General features: G+C 45.4%; 1 protein-coding gene across 1 annotated transcript in view; it reads left to right on the top strand.

The window, feature by feature from the left end:
• CUL3 (cullin 3) overlaps positions 1–19,555 on the top strand; it is a 778,285-nt gene that overhangs the window by 286,834 nt on the left and 471,896 nt on the right. The window contains exon 8 of the mRNA XM_086943903.1: positions 6,086–6,262. Coding sequence (XP_086800029.1) covers positions 6,086–6,262 — 177 coding nt within the window. The remainder of the gene's footprint in view (positions 1–6,085; positions 6,263–19,555) is intronic.

Here is a 19,555-nt window from a genome sequence, read left to right on the forward strand (position 1 = left end):
TGCAGGTATTGTCCCCTGCTCAGGTCAAAGGCCTCCGTGGCACGCTCAAAGGACACGAAGGAGTCATCTGGGTAAAGGTCTGCCAGAGTCTCACATCCGCCGCTCCGCCATTCATGGAAGGACATGTGCTCCTCCATGAGCTGCACCGGGGCCAAGACCCACACCGGCAGTTCCCTATGAAAGGGGGCCCGCCGCAAGATCTTCTCGACGAACCGCTGCCAGACCCCAGCAGCATGGCGCACAACATAAGGCAGGGCCTCGTCAGCCCCCCGACCCTTCATCAGAGCCACCTGCAAGGTCGTCTCGTCTGCCCTGCCTGCCAGGAGTTGCAGCTCCCAGTTGTTCGTACCCGCAAACCACCTCGCGGCTGGCAGGAGCTGTGCCGCATAGTGTGAGTGTCTGATTGATTCAGAACTCCGTCCATCACCAACCCCTTTTGTACCGCTTTTGGCCGCCATAAGTGTGGCAGGGTATACTCAGACGTGAGTCTCTTGCTCACTTTGCCACTGGATTCAAGCAAGCCGGGCTGAAGAAGGCTGGAATGCCAGAAACCGGTCCTCGGAAGCTTGTTTCCGGTCCAGGGAAGACCTGGCTTGGCAGTTCGAGCTGCACTGTTCCCATGATGCACAGGGTCAGACTGATTTGCATATAGCCATGTCTGAACTTGGGTGGCAGAGTGGGCTAAAGAACGGTGATGGATTAAACCCAGATCTCTTGACTGGGTTTGAGTGTCTGATTGATTCAGAAGCTCCGTCCATCACCAACCCCTTTTGTACCGCATAGTAGTAGAGGTCAAATCTCGGAGCCTCTAGGCTGCCCTCCTCCCAGCTCCGTACCACAGTATGTTGGACTACTTTGCTGCGGCCGCACGCCCAGAGCAACGATGTGAGCAGCGTATTAAGCGTGCGGAATGTGCGCGGGGGAAGCGGGCATAACGTGTTTTGCAGGACGTACAACATTCTGGGCAACATCACCATCTTGGCAACCGCTAACCGTACCATAAGGGAAAGAGGCAGCGTATTCCAGAAGGACACAGAGTGTTGCAAAGAGCGGAGCACCTGTTCAGCGTTGCGGACCAGCAGTTGCTCGTCAGACAAAGCCACCTGAATGCCGAGATAACGAAAGGCCTCCCATTCCCACCTCAGCCCCAAGCACGGTAGGCCCACTCCCGGGTCGACACCGCAGCCCGCCAGAGGAAAAATCAGGGATTTACCAGGATTTATGCGCAGCCCTGAGGCCGCACCAAAGCGGTCCAGCAATCGCCATAAAACGGGCAGCGAGTCTCCCTGGGAGGTTAAATAGAACAGGGCGTCGTCTGCATAGAGGGAAATCATATGCAGTGTCTCCCACCCCGATGCCCCACTGTTCCATTTCTGTACGAATGGTTACCGCCAAGGGCTCTATCACCAGGGCGAATAGAAGCGGCGACAGACCACTCCTCGGAGCGGGCCGACCCAAGCCGGTCCTATCCCGGGGTGCCCCGAAATGGATCCGGACCCAAGTACAGAACACGGGCCCCAGTCCCACCCTTTGGAGCACCTCCAGCAGATTTTCCCAACTGACAGTGTCGGAGGCCTTGGCCAGTTGCAAACAAAACAGGTGATGGACCGAATGTGGATCAATGTCACACATTCACCCCAGTCCAAAGATCTGGGCCCAAATCCATCGTTTTTTTGCACTCCACACCACCCTGGGTTAGACAATGGCGATATGCAAATCAGCTCTGACCCTGTGCCCCATGGGAACAGTCCAGTCTGAACTGCAAAAGCCATGTACTTCCCAGAACGGAATCAAGCATCCGAGGACCGGACCGGTTTCGAGGTAACACCTCATCAGCCCGGCTAGCTTGACTCCAGTGGTGTGGAGTGCCTGGGACCCACGTCTGAGCATCCCCAGCGCACTTATGGCGGCAATTGCAAACAAAACAGGTGATGGAGGCACAGGGTCAGAGCTGATTTGCATATCGCCGTTGTCTAACCCAGGGTGGTGTGGAGTGCAAAAAAACGATGGATTTGGGCCCAGATCTTTGGACTCGGGTGAATGTGTGACATTGATCCACATTCGGTCCATCACCTGTTTTGTTTGCAATTGCCGCCCTAAGTGCGCTTTTGAAGCCTCATCAGCAAGAAAAAACACAAACCTGAATTTTCAATAAAACATCTTTGAAGGGCTTGGGGGTGCCTTATCATCCATGGGTGGGGCATTGAGCAGAGACTTAATATTTCTCGCCATTTTTTTATTGAATTAATATCTAGTGGAAACCTACTCTAGTCAAATGTTTTGTATTGAAGAAAGCACTGCAGAGGAAGTAAGAGAATTTGTGAGGCGCCGTTCTAGTTTCTAGCAAAACAAAACCCAACCATCCAGGCTGACCTATGTGCATTGTTTGTTCCTGTGGTCCAAGATTAGTCTATGAGCTCTACTGTATGGAAAGGCTTTGCCATGTAACAGAGCCCCAGAAATATCCAAATTAATTTGATCTTACTGACCTTGACCTGGGGCTTGTTGAAGTCACTCCAGATTTAGGAGTGGAAGTAGGTGAGGGAAGTACTTTGTTATCACCGGGAATAAGGCATAGAGGCCTGTGGACGCCTTGACGAAAGCTGGACAAGCCAGATATGGATTCTTTGAAGACAACTTGCGTAAAGAGGGAAAAGGAATAGGCTCGGAAATCTGAGTGAGCCAAAAAGGTGACCTCTAGCATAGACTTTTTTCTCCAGCTCAGTTTTTGATATCTGACTCTTTACACATGTAAAGGATGTTATGCAGATTAATCTCCTGGTTTTGGGGGAGCAGCATCCACTCACTGAAAACGTCAGTTGAGTTGTTTGGGCTAGTGACCATTGAGGACTGTCAGCTGTTTCTCAGGTCTGCCTCCTTGTCTACATACAGTTTCAGGTATGGTTTGGAGTGAAGAACAGCAGGGAGCTCAAAGTGAAAGATAATTTTGCAAAATACCTACTGGGTGGTGTTCACTGTGGTAGAACTCCCTTTAAGTGAATTTTATTTGGTACTCCTCCATGATTCGGGGAAACAGTCTGGTGATTGTCGATCCATGTATGCAAGTACACCCTCCTCTAGAATAACAGTCATTTGTGTGAAGCATTTTAGTGTGCTTCATAGGTTTACAGTCATTATTGTTTGAAAGGCTGCTCCCTCAGTGCAAATATTACTCTGAATTTTATTAATGTCATTTGGGGCAAGGTTCTCTTCACAGCCTCCCAATCAAATTCCATTTTAATCTTGAGACCACCAACCCTTAATGAAATGGTAACCTGTGAATGCATCCTCAGGAAAGAAGTAGTGTGCTTTTGATTCACTTGTAATTATTTTACTGCATCAACTAAACCTGGATTTTGTAGAGCATTGTTAGAAATGGGGGTCACTAGTTGGCAGAGGTAGGTACCTTTGTCCAAATAGGGACCCTTGTTTCTAGTCCGGGTAAGGGCTACACTTCTAAAATGAGCCCAGTTCACCCCATTGGTAGCTTGGCGCAAGCAGACCGGATTATCGCAGAGGCAGTGTGTAAAGCATTTGTGAACACATACAGTAATACAGTGAAAACACTACAAATGGACACCAAAGCAGTTTAGAAAAATAAGTAATCTATACTAGACTTAGCACAAGACCAAACGACAAAAATCTACAATACTGTAATCAAAAATAAGTCTTTAAAATGGTAGAATGGTAGAAAATAGCTTAGTTCAATGTAGATGGTAAATGCAACACTTAACATTCAAAGTACCTGTGATGCGTCACGCAATACAAACCAAAGGGTCGCAGGAAAGTTGATGCACTGTTCCTTACACTCAGGGGAGTGGATGCTTCGGTTTCTTACTGCAGCGCAGGGGTAGTGATGCGTCGCTTTCTTATTGTGTGAGTTATTGCGGCCCAGTGACGATGCAACAAGATGGCACCTCGATGCGACGATCCGGTGTGACAAAATGGCGTCTTTGATGTGATGCGACAACGTGGATGCGATGTGTGCACGCTGGACGGCCGTGGGGTGACTCAGTGAACTCTTGAGATGCGACAGGCCAGGCGACACGCTTCTCCGGTGACGCGACAGCGACCTCTGCGGCAGTGACACGATTCTCCGGTGATGCCACGCGCTTCCTCGGTGATGCGACGGCGAACAGCAGCGGCAGCAACACACTTCAGCGTTACGACGGCAACTGCTGCGGTGGCGACCTGATTCTTCCTCGATGTGTTGCGCTTCCAACTCCCAGCGACACGCAGTCTCCAGAGGGCCCAAAACAACAACAGGCACCTCTCTGCAGGCAGAATTCCCAGCAAGGAAATTCAGGGGGAGCTGGTGGTGAAGTCTTGGTGTCCCTGTGACTTCAGACAGTGGGTAAGGTCAATTTCAAGCCCTTGGAGATCTTCCTCAAGATGATAAAGTATACAGGGTGCCTTTTCCCTTTTCTTGGAAATGAGTAACCACTGCAGGCCAACCCCAGACAACAACCAGCAATGAGGTAGTCTCCTCCTTCAGCTTTCTTGGTTTCTCTCCTTGACAAATGTCTGTCTTGATTTCCAGAAGTGATCTGAAGTGCTGGGCCCCATTATTTATACTGCAAAAAACTTAGTCCTCTGAAGGCAGAGTGTGCCTGTTCCCAGCCAAAACCAGTTCTGTCCTCCTGGGTGCAGCTTCCTGGCAGGAGGTGGAGACAGCATTGTTTGAGAGCAAATCTTGCCCAGGTAGCTGAAAGGAAATGTCCTCCCCCTACTTTCTATTCTACGAGGGCTCAGGTCAGTAAAAGGAAATCTCCGCCCCCTACTCTCTATTCAATGCAGGTCCTATTCAGCCCAGCACTGACCCATCAGACTGCTGGAGCCAAGGCCCTATCCAGCCCCCAGTCACTCACAAACCAGATATGGAATGCACAAACCCAGCAGAGACATGCTAGATGGTTAGGCAAGAAAATACCTACTTTCTAAAAGTGGTATTTTCAAACACAGAATGTAAAAATCCCCCATGCTAAAAGATGTATTTTTAACATTCTGAGTTCAGGCATACTAAACAAAAATGTCTACCTTGTTCCCTGGGTCAGTTAGGATTATAAGATGTTATAATCAAAATGCCCATTCTGGCCTATGGGAACAGGTAGCTTGCAATAGTGAAAAACAAAATTGGCTGTAATTCACTATCAGGACATGCCACACACATCTGGGCATGTCCTACCTGTTACATACAATGCATCCTGCGCTTGGGTCTACATTAGGGGTGACTAATATGTAGAAAAGGGAAGGTTAGGGACTGGCAAGTGGGTACACTTGCCAACTCGACATGGCAGTCCCAGACTGCACACAGGCTCTGCAATGGCAGGCCTTAGCCATATTTTACAACTGATTCTGTGGGTGGCACAACTAGTGCTGCTAGCCCACCAGCAGCATTTGATTTGCCTGCCCTGGGCACACATGGTGCACTGTACTGGGGTCTGACAAGTAAATAAAATAGCCAATCATCGAGTCACTAATCCATTACAGCAATTTACTATAGAGAGCATATGCCCTTTAGCACCGATCAGCAGTGAAAAAGTGCCCAGTCATAAAACCACCAACAGGTCAGACAAAATACAAGAGGAATGCAAAAAGTCGAGGGATGACCCTGCAAAAAGGGGCAAGTCCAACAAGCTTGCAGAGGGCCGGTAAGGGAATGTCTTTCAAAATGTCATTGCTAGAGAGCGAGAGCATCTGAGCTTTCTGTTCTTCCATGAATCAGCAGAAATGGTTCAGCTGCTGCTCCTTTATCAAGCTTCTCTATTGTCCTTTTCGAGAAACACAATTGCAATGTAGCATAAAAAAATAAGTTGTGATAAGGAAGTAGCTTCCTTCAATGCAAAAGATTATCAGTAGGTGTTTTGGAAACATTTTTCCTGACATTCATGTGCATTGTTTCTGGGTTTCTTTATTGGGAATGATTTTAATTGATTGTGGCTTGTGGAAAGAATAAACTGTAATGGAAACTTTGCTAGTGAGTTTGTAAATGTTTTTATTTTATTTGCGTAAATAACATTTATATCAAAGTTCATCGCATTCTCGCAATTGTACCTTTAAATCGTATAATTTTTTTTTTTAACAGGGACTTCTGGACTTGAAAAGTCGATTTGATCGCTTTCTTCAGGAATCCTTCAACAACGATCGGCTCTTTAAACAGACTATTGCTGGTGACTTTGAGTATTTCCTTAATCTCAACTCCAGGTCTCCAGAATACCTCTCATTATTTATTGACGATAAGCTCAAAAAAGGAGTCAAGGGAGTAAGTACAAGTTCTGTTTGAGACAAATGTTACCTTGACTTTAAGCTGGGCTTCTGGAATTATGCGGCCAGGAGTACCAAATTATACAGCAGGATAAATTATGCGTCAGAAAAGGTAAATTATGAGCCGTAATGCTGCACATTTTGTGATAGTATTTTTTTCCCCTTCATTTTTACACTTATTAACACATGGCATAGATTGCCCCTCGTTAGTACCAGTATCACCCACATCTAGTAATATGCAACAAAGTGACAAATCAACATATTTAAAGGGTCTTTCACCGTTTGGCAACATGTGTCACTGCATTTTAGTAACATTTGATTGGTTTGAGTTAGAAACAAAAACATATTTTTGTTAAAATCTGCAGATTATACAGCGAAGGATGGATAATGTGGCAAATGCATCAAATCTGTAATTATGCGGTAACACCTTGGCCTCAACATCTCATAATTTCAGTGGCCCTGACTATAACTATTGTCTTTCCATTGAGTTCTTCTGTGATGTTCTATGGAAGTTCACTATTTTGTGAAATGAGAACAGGATTTAGGTTAATATGTCAGTTTGCCCATTTCATGTACTCACTTTAAGCTACAGACTGCATATGAGATTGCTTAAAAAGTATAGGAAAATTGTAATGCTTAAAAAGTATAGGAAAAACGTAATGTAGAACGTGGTTGCCATGCTCACAAGTTGGAATGAGGAGCAGCTTGGCTTTATAGCCAGATAATAGAGGGAAGAGGGCATCGAACTGTATAGACAACTTGGGAGTGAGGGATACAATTGGAATAGAAGCAGGCTTCTTAGTGGGGAGTAGGGCAAGGACTGTGGAAAGAATGGTGAGCAAGTGAACAAGTTTCTGTCTCTGTTCCTCTTTTTATATAATTGTCTTTGCCCCATGCCTTCCTCCATAAAACACTTAACATATGTTGTGTAGAGTCAATCTGTCCGGCACCTTTTCCCCACCCCTTGGTAAATTTATGTAGTGTTAATTGCTTCTGCTGCCCAAGACATACCTTGACAAAAAATGTAACACGCTTATTATTTTTGCATTCTAATATTAATAATAGCTTGCAGCATGGTTAAATGATTTAAATACTTGCCACTGACATATGTGGTCGTCTGCTATCACAAGTTTGGATTCCAGCAAGAACAACTCAGCCATTTATCCTTTCTAGGTTGTCATTAAGCTGAGTATTATTAAATTGGACAATACTGACACCTATTTGTTATAGTGTTTAGAAACCATTATCTTACTACGAAGAGCCAAATAAACAATGTTAACAATGAAAGTAATTCAAAACACACACTAATAACTGGTAATATTTTTGTAGGTTTGTGCCCACTGTGTGTGTTCTTGGGCCGGTTACTTGGAGCCATCAGAAATAGATTTCAAAGCATGGGGCTTATTAGGGAAACAGAAAGGGAGCAATATAATGATCAAGCTGAAGCAAAGAGTAGCATCCATACCAGAGTACAAGAAAAAATGTGTGTATAAGAAAGTCTAACCAAGAGTAAATCATGGACTGGGAACAGGAAACTGTCCCTGATGGGAAAGAGAACTTGTAATATCTTCCTCTTATCCCCAGTTTACACCTTTTTACTCCCTCCCTCTTCCCAGTCTCTATTCTTAAAGCTTCTCCCTCCCTCCCTGTCTGTATAACATTCTCCTTATCACCCTGTCTCTCGCTCACTCTTTTATGCCGAAACACACTATAGGGAGGAACGTGACTGAGGCCGATCTTGTTTGTGACCTAAACAGTTTCCATGAACAGGCCAGTGAATCCCATAAATCTACTCATAAAAATACCCTTTATTAAACATACACTAATGTATGTCATTTGGGGCGATTAGTAGGTATTTTGGGTCATTCACATAGCTCATCTAACCTATCCACATAGGCACATTCCATTTCCTATACTCAATAAAGTGTGTGATATTGGTGGTAATGTGTGAACGGTGGTGGCTGATCGTGCGTTTGTGACAGGCACTTACCAACCACTCTGACAGATGGTCATTTAAAAATCTCAAACTTCCAAAAACCTGTTGATTGCTACCACATGCGTGCACACAAATGCATCCATAGAACTCCTGCACTTCGAATTGCGTTTACTCAATTGACCTATGCCACCCTTCAACCATATCCTCTGGATATGCGTGCACAATTTTCTTTTTCCCTTCATCTTTAGGGCCTCTTAATTGGCCCAATGTGATCTCTATCGTATCATTTTGCAAAAGAGCTGATGCTGTTAAGTTTCTAGTGTCTACATTTTAATGTAGGCCTTTTTATTTCTATCATACTCACTCCGGATATCCTGTGTAGTACATGTTACCACCCATCGACCACCACCACCTCATTTGTGCTTCAGTGGGCAGAAAAGAAATGTTCAACTTAATAGAAATGTAATTCTGGAAAAAAGCACCTACTTCCCAACCTTCCATGTTCCTCAAAGTTTCTTGGTCAGCCAGTAATAACAGACATCTGAAACCCACTAAGACTTGGTAGGATGCACATAATTGGAAGGTACAATTTTGAAATTTGTCTATGGAATTTGTACTGACATTTGCTTCCAGAACAAAATGACCTATGAACAGCTAGTTAGCAATATGTATCTTCTGTAAATGTAAATATTAAGCATACTTCCCCTATGTAGTTTTGGTAGATGTCTATAGCGACTAGTTTTCTTTTTTCAGTGTTCCAGGCATTACAGATGATATAAATTAAGCAGCTGTGCATAAACACCAGTACTTTTTCATTGACAGTATCAACCTCTACCAAAACAAAGATGTTGGGGAAAACTATGCTATTGTGGCAAGAAAACATGGGTTTCATTGAAAATGTTTCCTGGAACATTGGAAAATGATTATGGTGAAGCATACACTGAGGGAGATTTGTTTTCGGGCCTCCCCAGATAGTTAATCAAGAAGACCTAGAAGAAAGACATCAGTCCTGTCTTGAAGCGATTAGTTCATTGTTTTCCTTTCAAATCTGCGTATCGAATTGTGTTAATCTGATATAGACTTATAGACTCTGATTCCTTACCTTAAAATTATCGCCAGGCATCAGAGTGGATCCGGAAAATCTTAAGCAGTCCTATGCATGCCAGTATGTGGTGTTGAATGGTTCTACGTCTGGCTTACCTGCACCTGATCTGACATGCACGGTGCCTATATAGGTGCCACCCCAGCACACTTACAAGAGTTTCTTTATTTCCACACCATAAGAGTGGAGCTCTGTGGGCAATTTTTACCAGGTGTTTGACATCTGAGTTGCCTTTTCTGAGCAATTCGTCTTCCAGTGTGCTACAGATGTCCTTTAAAAAGCAAATGGGTTTTAAACCCTGAGGAGCCTGTCACGGGCAAATGTCTGTGACATCAAACCCTCCCCCCTTTCTGGTTTGCCTGTGGTGTCTGGAGTGGGACCACTACTACAGGAACTGTCCAGACTGCCGCAACATGAATCCCAAAGAGATTCAGGAGTGGGAGATGAAGCTTCTGGCAGCCAGACATCGGAGACTACGCACCATTCCAGGTCCCGATGGCATGGAAAGTCTTAGACCCGCGCTGCTCTTATGTCATCAGCATGTAAGTCCTACGAGTGCTCTTAAACTTCACTGTGTCAGTCCAAGTCATAGGACGAGGCTCTGGACCGACTCCACAAGTTTAGGCCCCACTCCTGCACTCCACCCACAGAGCCTGTCCACACCTGGTCCACACCTCCTCGAGTTTCATGGAACTGGAGCGACCTCAGCCAATTCAGGGAATTTTGAGGCTACGCACCTTATTCTTTTGGCCATGTTGACGACTCTGGAGCACCTTCGGACACTACAGGACCCGAAGGTGCACTGACTGGATTTCTTATGGCAGGTTCACTCTCTGTGCCAGTGTGGGCCCTCTGGATCCAGTTCCGAACTGACCCTGGTTGTGACTCAATGACCTTCACGGGGATTCAGTCCTGTGGTGTCGTTTGCGGCGCAGCTGACCCTAAAGTCGTTCCTGACTCAGACTGGTGTTGTGCAGTGTTGACACGTGCCGACCAGAGCCCAGTGATTGTCAGAGACAGGGGCTCCCTTCCTTGACAGGTCCTGTGGGGATTTTGGCTGGGGCAGTCCTGTCGCTCACATTACTAGCCTAATCCCCACGAAGCAACTTTGGCCTAGTCAGAAGACTTTAACTGGTATGTGGAGCCGTCCAATGCAAGTGGTCGAATACCTCGCCAGGCCCTAGGTTGATCTCTCGTCTCTGTGTGACTATGAAGGAAGGGGACTCTTTTGCTGTGGTGGTAAGGAGGGCACCTGAGGTCCTCAACTCCCACCTGCTGCCTGTGGAAGTCAAAGCCAATATGTTGACAGAGGTGCTTCTGCCAAAGATCTTCCACTCGGAACCCCTACTGCTCTTTAAAGAAGCCCTCTCTGATGATCTGCTCGTGGCTTTGGCCACGTCCTGCACAGGCACTCCAGTGCACAGGATTATTGGACATCGCTAGTGCCCCACTCCTGGATACCAGCTTTCCTCACCCAGCACCCCATCCCCTGACAGACTGGTGGTGTAGACCTCTATCCAGAGTGAATCCTGGCATTCCCTACCACTCCACTGGATAGAGAATCTTTGAGGCTAGATACTTTTGAGAAGAGGATATTTTCTTCCACCAGCCTTGCACTGTGGTCTGTGAACACCATGTGCCTCTTGGGCTGCTGTAGCCACACTGTGTGAGCCTCTGTCGTGTAAGTGCTGCTACGGTCTCTTAGGTGGTACAAGGCATCCTGAACTGAGCTATTAGCGATGACGGGAACGCAGCAAAGTTTGCCATCAGATGCATGCTGGACACCACAGACTCGCTGGGCAGAGCCATCGCATCATAGGTGGCACTCTGCCGCCTCGCCTGGCTGCTGTCGTCTGGCTTTTGGGAGAGCGTTCAGGCATCCCTTTTGGGTATGCCCTTCGATGGCACTCATTTTTTGTGCAACAAAGCTGATTCATATCTTCAGTACTTCAAGGAGCATAAGGTCACTATAGTCGTTGGAACGTGCTATAGTCTTAGACTAGCCTCACTCTTCTTTTCCCTCCTTTCCTGGTTATGGTAGGTGCCAAGTCACATCATTTCCAACAGAGTTGCCCCAGCCAAAAGGCTTCCCAGCCTTTTCATGGTATAAGTCCCATGGAAACCAGGCCAGAGATCTGTCCAGTCTGCCATCAAGAGGGTGCCAGCATCAGAAGTAGGGCAGGTTTGTTATTCCTGCTCCCTTCTGGTGTTCAACAAGACCAGATACATCTTCCCCATCTTAGATCTGCTTTCTCTCAATGCCTTCCTGCGAAAGAATAAATTCAACACTCTCTCAGTTCCTGTCTGTGTTAGACCCTGGAGACTGTATGGTAGTGTTGGACGCCTTTTTTACATCCCCGCTACATACAGTTTACTGGGCAAGGAGCATTTCCAGTTCGCTGTGCTCCCTTTTGATCTCACCAGTGTGCCTCCAGTGTTAAAGAAGGTGATGGCGATGGTTGCAGCAAATCTGCAGAGGACAGCGGTCCCAGTCATGCCCTACCTTGACAATTAACTGCTGAAGGTTGGCTCGCCTCATTTGGTCGCCACCCTCCTCCATATTTAAGCAGAACTGCATTCACTGGGGTTAACAATCAACATGCTGAAGTCAGACCGGTCTCCTTCTAAGACTTTCCCTTTCATCTGAGCCATTCTGGACAGTGCATTTCTGTGCCTACCCTCTGGAGAGTCCAGGATATTGGTGCTATGATGGCGGTATATCAACCTCAGTCCTGGATTTCAGAGAGGCTAACTCTGAGACTGCTGGATCTGATGTCCTCCTGGTGAAGTTTGCTCAATGGCATATGCGTGCTCTGCAGTTGGATCTGAAGATCCAGGGGCACAGCGTCTGGACCATCTCTCCAAACTGGTCCATATTTCAAGGGACACTGTAGAAGATCTGCAGTAGTGGTTAAAGGACCGCGATTGGGTCAGATCCTTCTTCTTATCCTCCCTAGAGCTGACAGTGGTGATCAATGCATCACTTCTCGGCTGGGGCGGCCATCTGGGAAAGGTGATGATCGGAGGCCCCTGATCTCCACATCAATCTTCTGAAGCCGAGGGTGATTCGCTTGACATTTGAAAGCTTACCTGACATCTTATCGACGAAGTCTTTCGACCCGCGAATTGCGTCTGCATCCAGTAGTGGCTCATGGTCTTTATCAGGACTGGGGAGTACTTCGGCTAGATCTGTTCGCCACCTCCGATTACGAGCAGTGTCACCACTTCTGCTTGCTTGAGTTTCCAAAGCGGCTCTCGGTCTGAAGCATTCTGATGGAACTTCTATACACATTGCCGCCGATACCTCTTCCTAGAGTTCTTAAAAAGGTCAGAACCAATTGGCTCCAAGTCATCCCAGTGGTTCTGGATTGGGCGCAGAGAGGGGTATCCAGAACTCCTGTGCATATTAATCTGTCCTCCGACCAGGCTACCCTTTCGGGAGAATCTCCTGTCGCAGCAACAGGGGCAGGGTCCTGCACTAGAACATGCTCACACTCTGCCTGCATGTGTGGTGATTCAACAGCAACAATTGAGGGTCTTCGGCCTTCCTCCCAAGGTCTGTGATGTCTTCTTGGCAGCAAGGTGTCCATCAATAAAAACTGTATATGCCTGCTGTTGGGACAAGTTTGTGGTTTGATGTCCTGAGAAACACATTGACCCACTTTCTACATCTCTGTCCGAAATGGTGGTCTTTGTTGTGCCCTTTGCTGGGCAAGGCCTTGCTCTGAGAACTTTTATGGGTGTCTTTAAGTCTTCTCTGCATTTTTGGATTACTGGATCGACCCTGCCTTTTTAAGTCACCGTTTGTGACAGGTTTTCCGGAAAGTCTTCAGCATGCGTTTCCTTCTAAAACATCCGCTGTGCTCCAATGGAATTTTAGTTTGGTTTTATCCTAATTGGTGTGTTCTCCCTTTGAACTCATGCATAGTTGTCCTCTCAGACTTTTGACAATCAAGACCGTCTTCTTGGTGACCATCACATAAAGCCGGAGAGTCAGAGAACTGCAGGCTCTTTCCATTCAGCCTCCATACACCAGCTTATTTCTAGATAAACTGGTTCTCTGAACCCATGCATCTTTTCTCCCCAAGGTTGTGACACCCTTTCCTATTGACCAAAACATCATCCTGCTGACTTTCTTTGCTCCAGCTGACCCTGCCAAGGAGGAAGAGAGACTCTACTGCCTAGACCCTAAAATGGCACTGCCATTCTATATCGATTGTACCTAAGAAAACCAGGTGGACGATCAACTCTTTGTAGGGTTCACGGACATAAAGAAGGGGTAGGCAGTGCAGAAACATACCATCTCCAGTTAGATTGTACTCTGAATTACAATCTGCTACGTATTAGCCAGGAAATAACCCCCTGTGGGTTTGCGGGCTCATACCACCAGAGATAAAACTTTGTCTTCTACATGGACTTCCTGTCCTGGATATCTGTCAGATTGCTACGTGGGTATCCTTGCACAGGTTTACCAAACACTACTGGCTTGACCATCCAGTCCCTCATGACGGGCACTTTGCCTGTTTGGTCCTCCATGACCTTTTGGACAGCTCCATTTCACAGGTTCACCTCCAGGGAGTTTGGTTCACCTCCAGGGAGTATCTGCAGCTAGAATTTTCTGTCAGAAGAGCAAGTTACTTACCTTCAGAAACACTTATCTGGGAGAGGCTCTAGCCCCAGATTTCTTACTGTCCCTCCCTTCCTCCCCATTCTGCTTGCTGGACTTTTCCGACTAAAATGTCCCTTGTATGGCCTTCGCATCTGCACACTGGTCAACCAGCCTTCTGTTGTGGCTCTGTGCTTCTGGTGCGGAAATAATAATTTGTAAGGAACAGATGTCTGCGCACTGTTGTGGCGTATATATATGAACCACGCACATCACATCTGGAGCCGCTGTGCCTTCCAGCTGCACCCACAGGCGCACAGTTGTACTGCTCAAGATTTGGTTAGTAATTTGCAGCTAGGTTCATTCTCAACCAGAGAAGGTGTTTCGGAAGGTAAGCAACGTTTCTCTTGAATAGCCTATATTTGTAACCACGTTGTATCACATTTGGTGCTTTCACAAAATAGCCAGCAGACATTTCCCTTTACAGTATGATACATGTCTGCTTTCCCCAGTGAGTCCCTTTCATCTATTTTCAGGAATATTTCTTCTCTTTCCATTGTAATCCATAAATTGAAATTGTATCTTACCCAATATATAAGGCACACGTGAAACATAATAACTTATGGTGTATTTGACCATGTGGGTTCACTGAATCAAGGAGTTCAATCAAGTACTCTTTTCAACTCATTAAAAGTTTTCACATTTTCTCCTCTTTAACTGCTATGAATTTAATCACTTGAAGTCTAATTTGTGAATTCTTACCCTTTTTCCACAAAATGTCTATTTATTGTAAATTTCTATTTAACATTCTCAAATTCCTCTTCATTGCTCCGTTTGATATGCGTGCTTAGAATATTATGACAGATCCACTTGTCTGATTATTCTTGATCTTCATATTTTAAAAGCCTCAAACGCATATAACTTTATTTACGGTCTGTTCCACTTTTTGTAATACATGTTTGTATTAACCCATTCTTTTACTGATGGTCGGAAATAGGTCTATGTGAATAGTAAATGGTAGAAAATTTCAGCCTAACCCTGCCACAAAGAGATGACAATAGTGGATTTCTCCATCCCTTATGACATTTTGTGATCGCATATAAAATTGATGTTCTTAAATATTCCATTAGCAAACAGATTTTTTAATTATGCCTTACAGCCTATCCCACTACATGGGTTATTGTGGCATAATACTCCATGTGGTGTTCCTTTCAATATCCACATGATTTCTCTTGTACGTGATCAATGTCCTCATTTATCTTAACATTTTATCATTAAATTTTTGAAACCGCGTCCTTTTTTGAAATATTTCTTCTTTTATCATTAAACTTCTAAAATGTATTCTTTTCAAATCATTTACAGTTATTGCTGCAAAAACTAAGCTCAGTACAAGACATAAAAATTACTTTTTACCGTAGTCTTTTGTATCTTTTACATTACTTGTAGGTTCATCTCTTTTGTAGAAAAATTCTTAATCTTATTGTGCCCATGGACTTATACGCTTCTATCGTCGTATGTAACCAAGTAGTTGCACAGATCACAATGGAAGATATTTCTTTTTGCAATACTTAACTGATATTTTTATGCATTTACACATTGCATAATACCAGGACTCTTCTGGGTCTTCTGCCACTGCCCATCTTCTTTTCCTTCTTGTTGAATCGACCTTTATCTTTTTTGTCTTTTCATTCTAACTAGTCAGCAACTCTTGTGGCACTGAGTTTTCCAATTCACTCTCAGAACTTGTTTCTTTGATACTTTATCCTGGATGTGTTTGCTTCATTTGCACTTTTGGAATACGTAATATCCAACCCCATGCCTCCAGAGTAGCAGTAATATTTCCCAATGAGTGCCCAGATGTAAGATCTAGGGAGCTCTGTTTTTGTTCAGAAAGATGCATTTAAGACTTATTTGTCACACTTTTATGACTGCTCCAAAACCTGCATAAAAGTTGGAGGTAATTGGATTGTAAAGGACGAAGACCATTCATCTAAAAACTAGCCAGTCAAATTAGAAAAAGTTCCCAGTGTAAGGCTGAGTGACTAAGTCTGACATAGGGTAACTTCAGAATTGTGTAAATATATGATGTGCATGGATGAGGTTGTTACCAGCATAGTATGGTGGTACTCTGCACCAGGCTTTTTCTTCCAAAATTGGGCTTTGGATGAAAAATAAACATAACCCATACTTGGAAACACCTTCCAAGCTGCAGAGGTTAAATGTGAACTAATTTGACATTTCGACTGCTATGCTTTTAATGTGGCTGAGCTAGTTAATGGCTGCCTCACTCAGGAGTATATAACAACATGAAAGGGTGGTTCTCAGTAATATAAAGGACCAAGCAGTTCCAAAAATAGCAGATGTCCACAGAAAAGCTGACTATATTTTAATTATTTTATCATTTATATGCATAGAAAAATATATATCAAATGTGCATAGAGCAAAATCCATACTTCCTTAATTGAAGACTACATATAAATCATGTAACATCAGCCCATGAACAAGAAGAACAGTAATCATACATCACTTACTCATTCTACCAGTCAATAACTATTATTATTATTATTATTATTATTATTATATGAAACTTGTAACGCGCTCAGTTGACCCGGGGGCATCCCGGCGCGACAGACCAAAAAAAGGAGGAACTCGATTACTCACTACTGTGGAAACAAGTAGGTTTTAAGGAGTTTTCTAAATAATAGGATCTTGGGCTCTGAGCGAATCTTAAGGGGCAGAGAGTTCCACAGAGATGCCACCTGTACCGAGAAACGCCTGCCCCCAGTCCGAGCTCTCCTAACTCTCGCAGATTGCAAAAGATGTTGCTGGTCCGAGCGCAGAAGGCGTGGAGGTTTATAAGGACGGGCCATATTAAAAAGGATGGGGGGGCCTTTGCCATGTAGAATTTTATGGGCCGTACACAACGCCTTGAATTTCACCCGCTCCTTAACAGGGAGCCAGTGAAGTGCTTTCAGGGCCGGGGCAGCGGACTGCCTTCTAGGGATCTCCAAAACTCTGGCAGCTGCATTTTGCACCTGTTGGAGGGTTTTAAAGGTCGCTTCAGGGGCACCAAGAAACAGGGCATTACCAAAGTCAAGCCTTGAAAGGATTAAACCACGCATCAAAAGCTTCTTAGCTGGATCCGGAAGCAGTGGTAGTACCTTTCGGGCTGATTTCAGTAGACCGAAGCAAACCCCTGCGGTCTTTCTGGCGTGGGTCCTAAAGGACAGATCTTCCTCCAACCATACTCCCAAGGACTTGATCTCCTTCTTGGGAGATGGTGGATCGCCAAGAGACCGGGGCCAACAGCTGGCAATGATGGAGGGACTGGAGTTGCCCAAGAGCATCAACTCAGTTTTTCCTCCATTGAGCTTAAGAGCCGAGTTGGACATCCATTGGTAGACATTAGCCAGGCAGTCATGTAACAAGTTGGGTTGTTCCGCCAGCTGAGTGAGGCCCACCACCAGCTGAGTATCATCAGCATAGCTGATGATCTTCAACCCCGAAGGGGCTACCACTCTTTCAAGTGGAGTCATATATGCATTGAACAAAGTAGGGCTCAACGATGAGCCCTGTGGGACTCCACATTGAAGAGGGAATAGGGAAGACTGCTCTGCCCCTTCCCAGACTTGGTAGAAACGGTTGGAGAGGAAGGATCCCAACCATTTCAGGGCCGTCCCTGAGACACCTACCTCTGACAGGCGTTGGAGGAGCACCTGGTGACTCACGGTGTCAAAGGCAGCACTCAAGTCCAGGAGGATCACTGCCACTGATCCTCCAGCATCAAGAGTGCTCCTTGCTTCCTCCACTACCGCCAGCAGGGCTGTGTCCGTTCCCTGGCCGGGACGGAAACCAGTCTGGGAGTCTCCCAACAGGTGGTTGGACTCAAGATAGTAAGAAAGCTGACGGTTAACCAGCTTCTCGGCGATTTTAGAAAACCCCGGCAGAAGCGAGATTGGCCTGAAGTTGGTCAAATTGGTGGGATCCAAGCCTGGTTTTTTCAGTAAGGCTTTTACTACTGCCCTTTTCCATCTCTGAGGGACTATGCCACGAGAGAGAGAGAGGTTGATAAGGTCAGTGAGCGGAGCTGACAGAGTGTTAGCCACAAGTTTAAGATGTTTCATGGGCACTGGATCACTCAGAGATCCACTCTTCATCTCCACCAAGACCTTTGTAACCTCCTCCTCCGAGAAGGGGCCAAAGGAGACAAGTTCGGTCGGACAGCTTATTGAACCAGTAGCCGGTTCAGAGATTTGAGGCATAGCGGGCAGAGAGGATAGGATTGTATCTATTTTAGAATGGAAGAAACTAGCCAGTTCTTCACATTTATCTTTAGGATTAACGTGCACGACTGGCGGGACCGGGGCTTTCAAGAGTTCTTTGAAAATTTTGAACGATTCTCTTGGAGAATTACTTGCCCTCTCAATCCTATCACTAAAGAAATTCTTTTTGACATCTTTCAGTGCACTTTTGTATTTTTGTATTAACTCACTCACAAACCGATACATCCATATTGACTCAACCAACTAGAAACTCATCAACCAGACAGAAAAAGCGCCAACGCGCGTTTCGGAACAGTGCCACAGTGGGGAATTCCTTCATCAGGGTGCAATTCATCAAAGTACATAGGGAAAGCACAGTCTTCTAGAAATCCAGGTCAGTAAAATTGGATCCCGATCATAAGTTCTGGGCAAGCAAAAGCATATCAGAAATTAGGCTCCCAATGGGGCTGGAACGAAAGAATAGTGCACGAACAGCCTCACAATATTTTAAGGTCAATGCCGGATCATGGGGGGAGTTTCAGGCAGATCTGAATAATTATTGGGACGAGTGTTCAAAGAGTGAAAATGCCCAAAATTTCTAGTCCAGGCAACGTTAAAATACGTGTTCGAAGCTCCAAGTAGTCGAGTAGACACAGTGCACTCTGAAATGAGGCAACAGGCGCGTATTGCATTAACTTCGGAGACTAAACATTCCAGTCAACCAGAGTTGTTCAACCATGTTAAAGAATTTGGCGTGGGAGACAGACCCGTGTGGTATGGATATTGAGATCCTTTGACCATTTTGCTAGGACTATGCCAGCGTTTTATCTTCTCTTGACCCCGGCGGCCTCCTCTACTCTGGTTGACTGGAATGTTTAGTCTCCGAAGTTAATGAAATACGCGTGTGTTGCCTCATTTCAGAGTGCACTGTGTCTACTCCACTACTTGGAGCTTCGAACACGCATTTTAACGTTGCCTGGACTAGAAATTTTGGGCATTTTCACTGTCTTTGAACACTCATCCCAATAAGTATTCAGATCTGACTGAAACTCCCTCCCTGATCCGACATTGACCTTAAAATATTGAGGCTGTTCGTGCACTATTCTTTCGTTCCAGCCCCGTTGGGAGCCTAATTTCTGATATGCTTTTGCTTGCCCAGAACTTATGATCGGGATCCAATTTTACTGACCTGGATTTCTGGAAGACTGTGCTTTCCCTATGTACTTTAATGAATTGCGCCCTGATGAAGGAATTCCCCACTGTGGCACTGTTCCGAAACGCGCGTCGGCGCTTTTTCTGTCTGGTTGATGAGTTTCTAGTTGGTTGAGTCAATATGGATGTATCGGTTTGTGAGTGAGTTATTGGCTGGTAGAATGAATGAGTTC

The sequence above is a fragment of the Lissotriton vulgaris genome, chromosome 11, assembly GCF_964263255.1.
Source record: "Lissotriton vulgaris chromosome 11, aLisVul1.2, whole genome shotgun sequence".
NCBI classification, from domain to species: Eukaryota; Metazoa; Chordata; class Amphibia; order Caudata; family Salamandridae; genus Lissotriton; species Lissotriton vulgaris.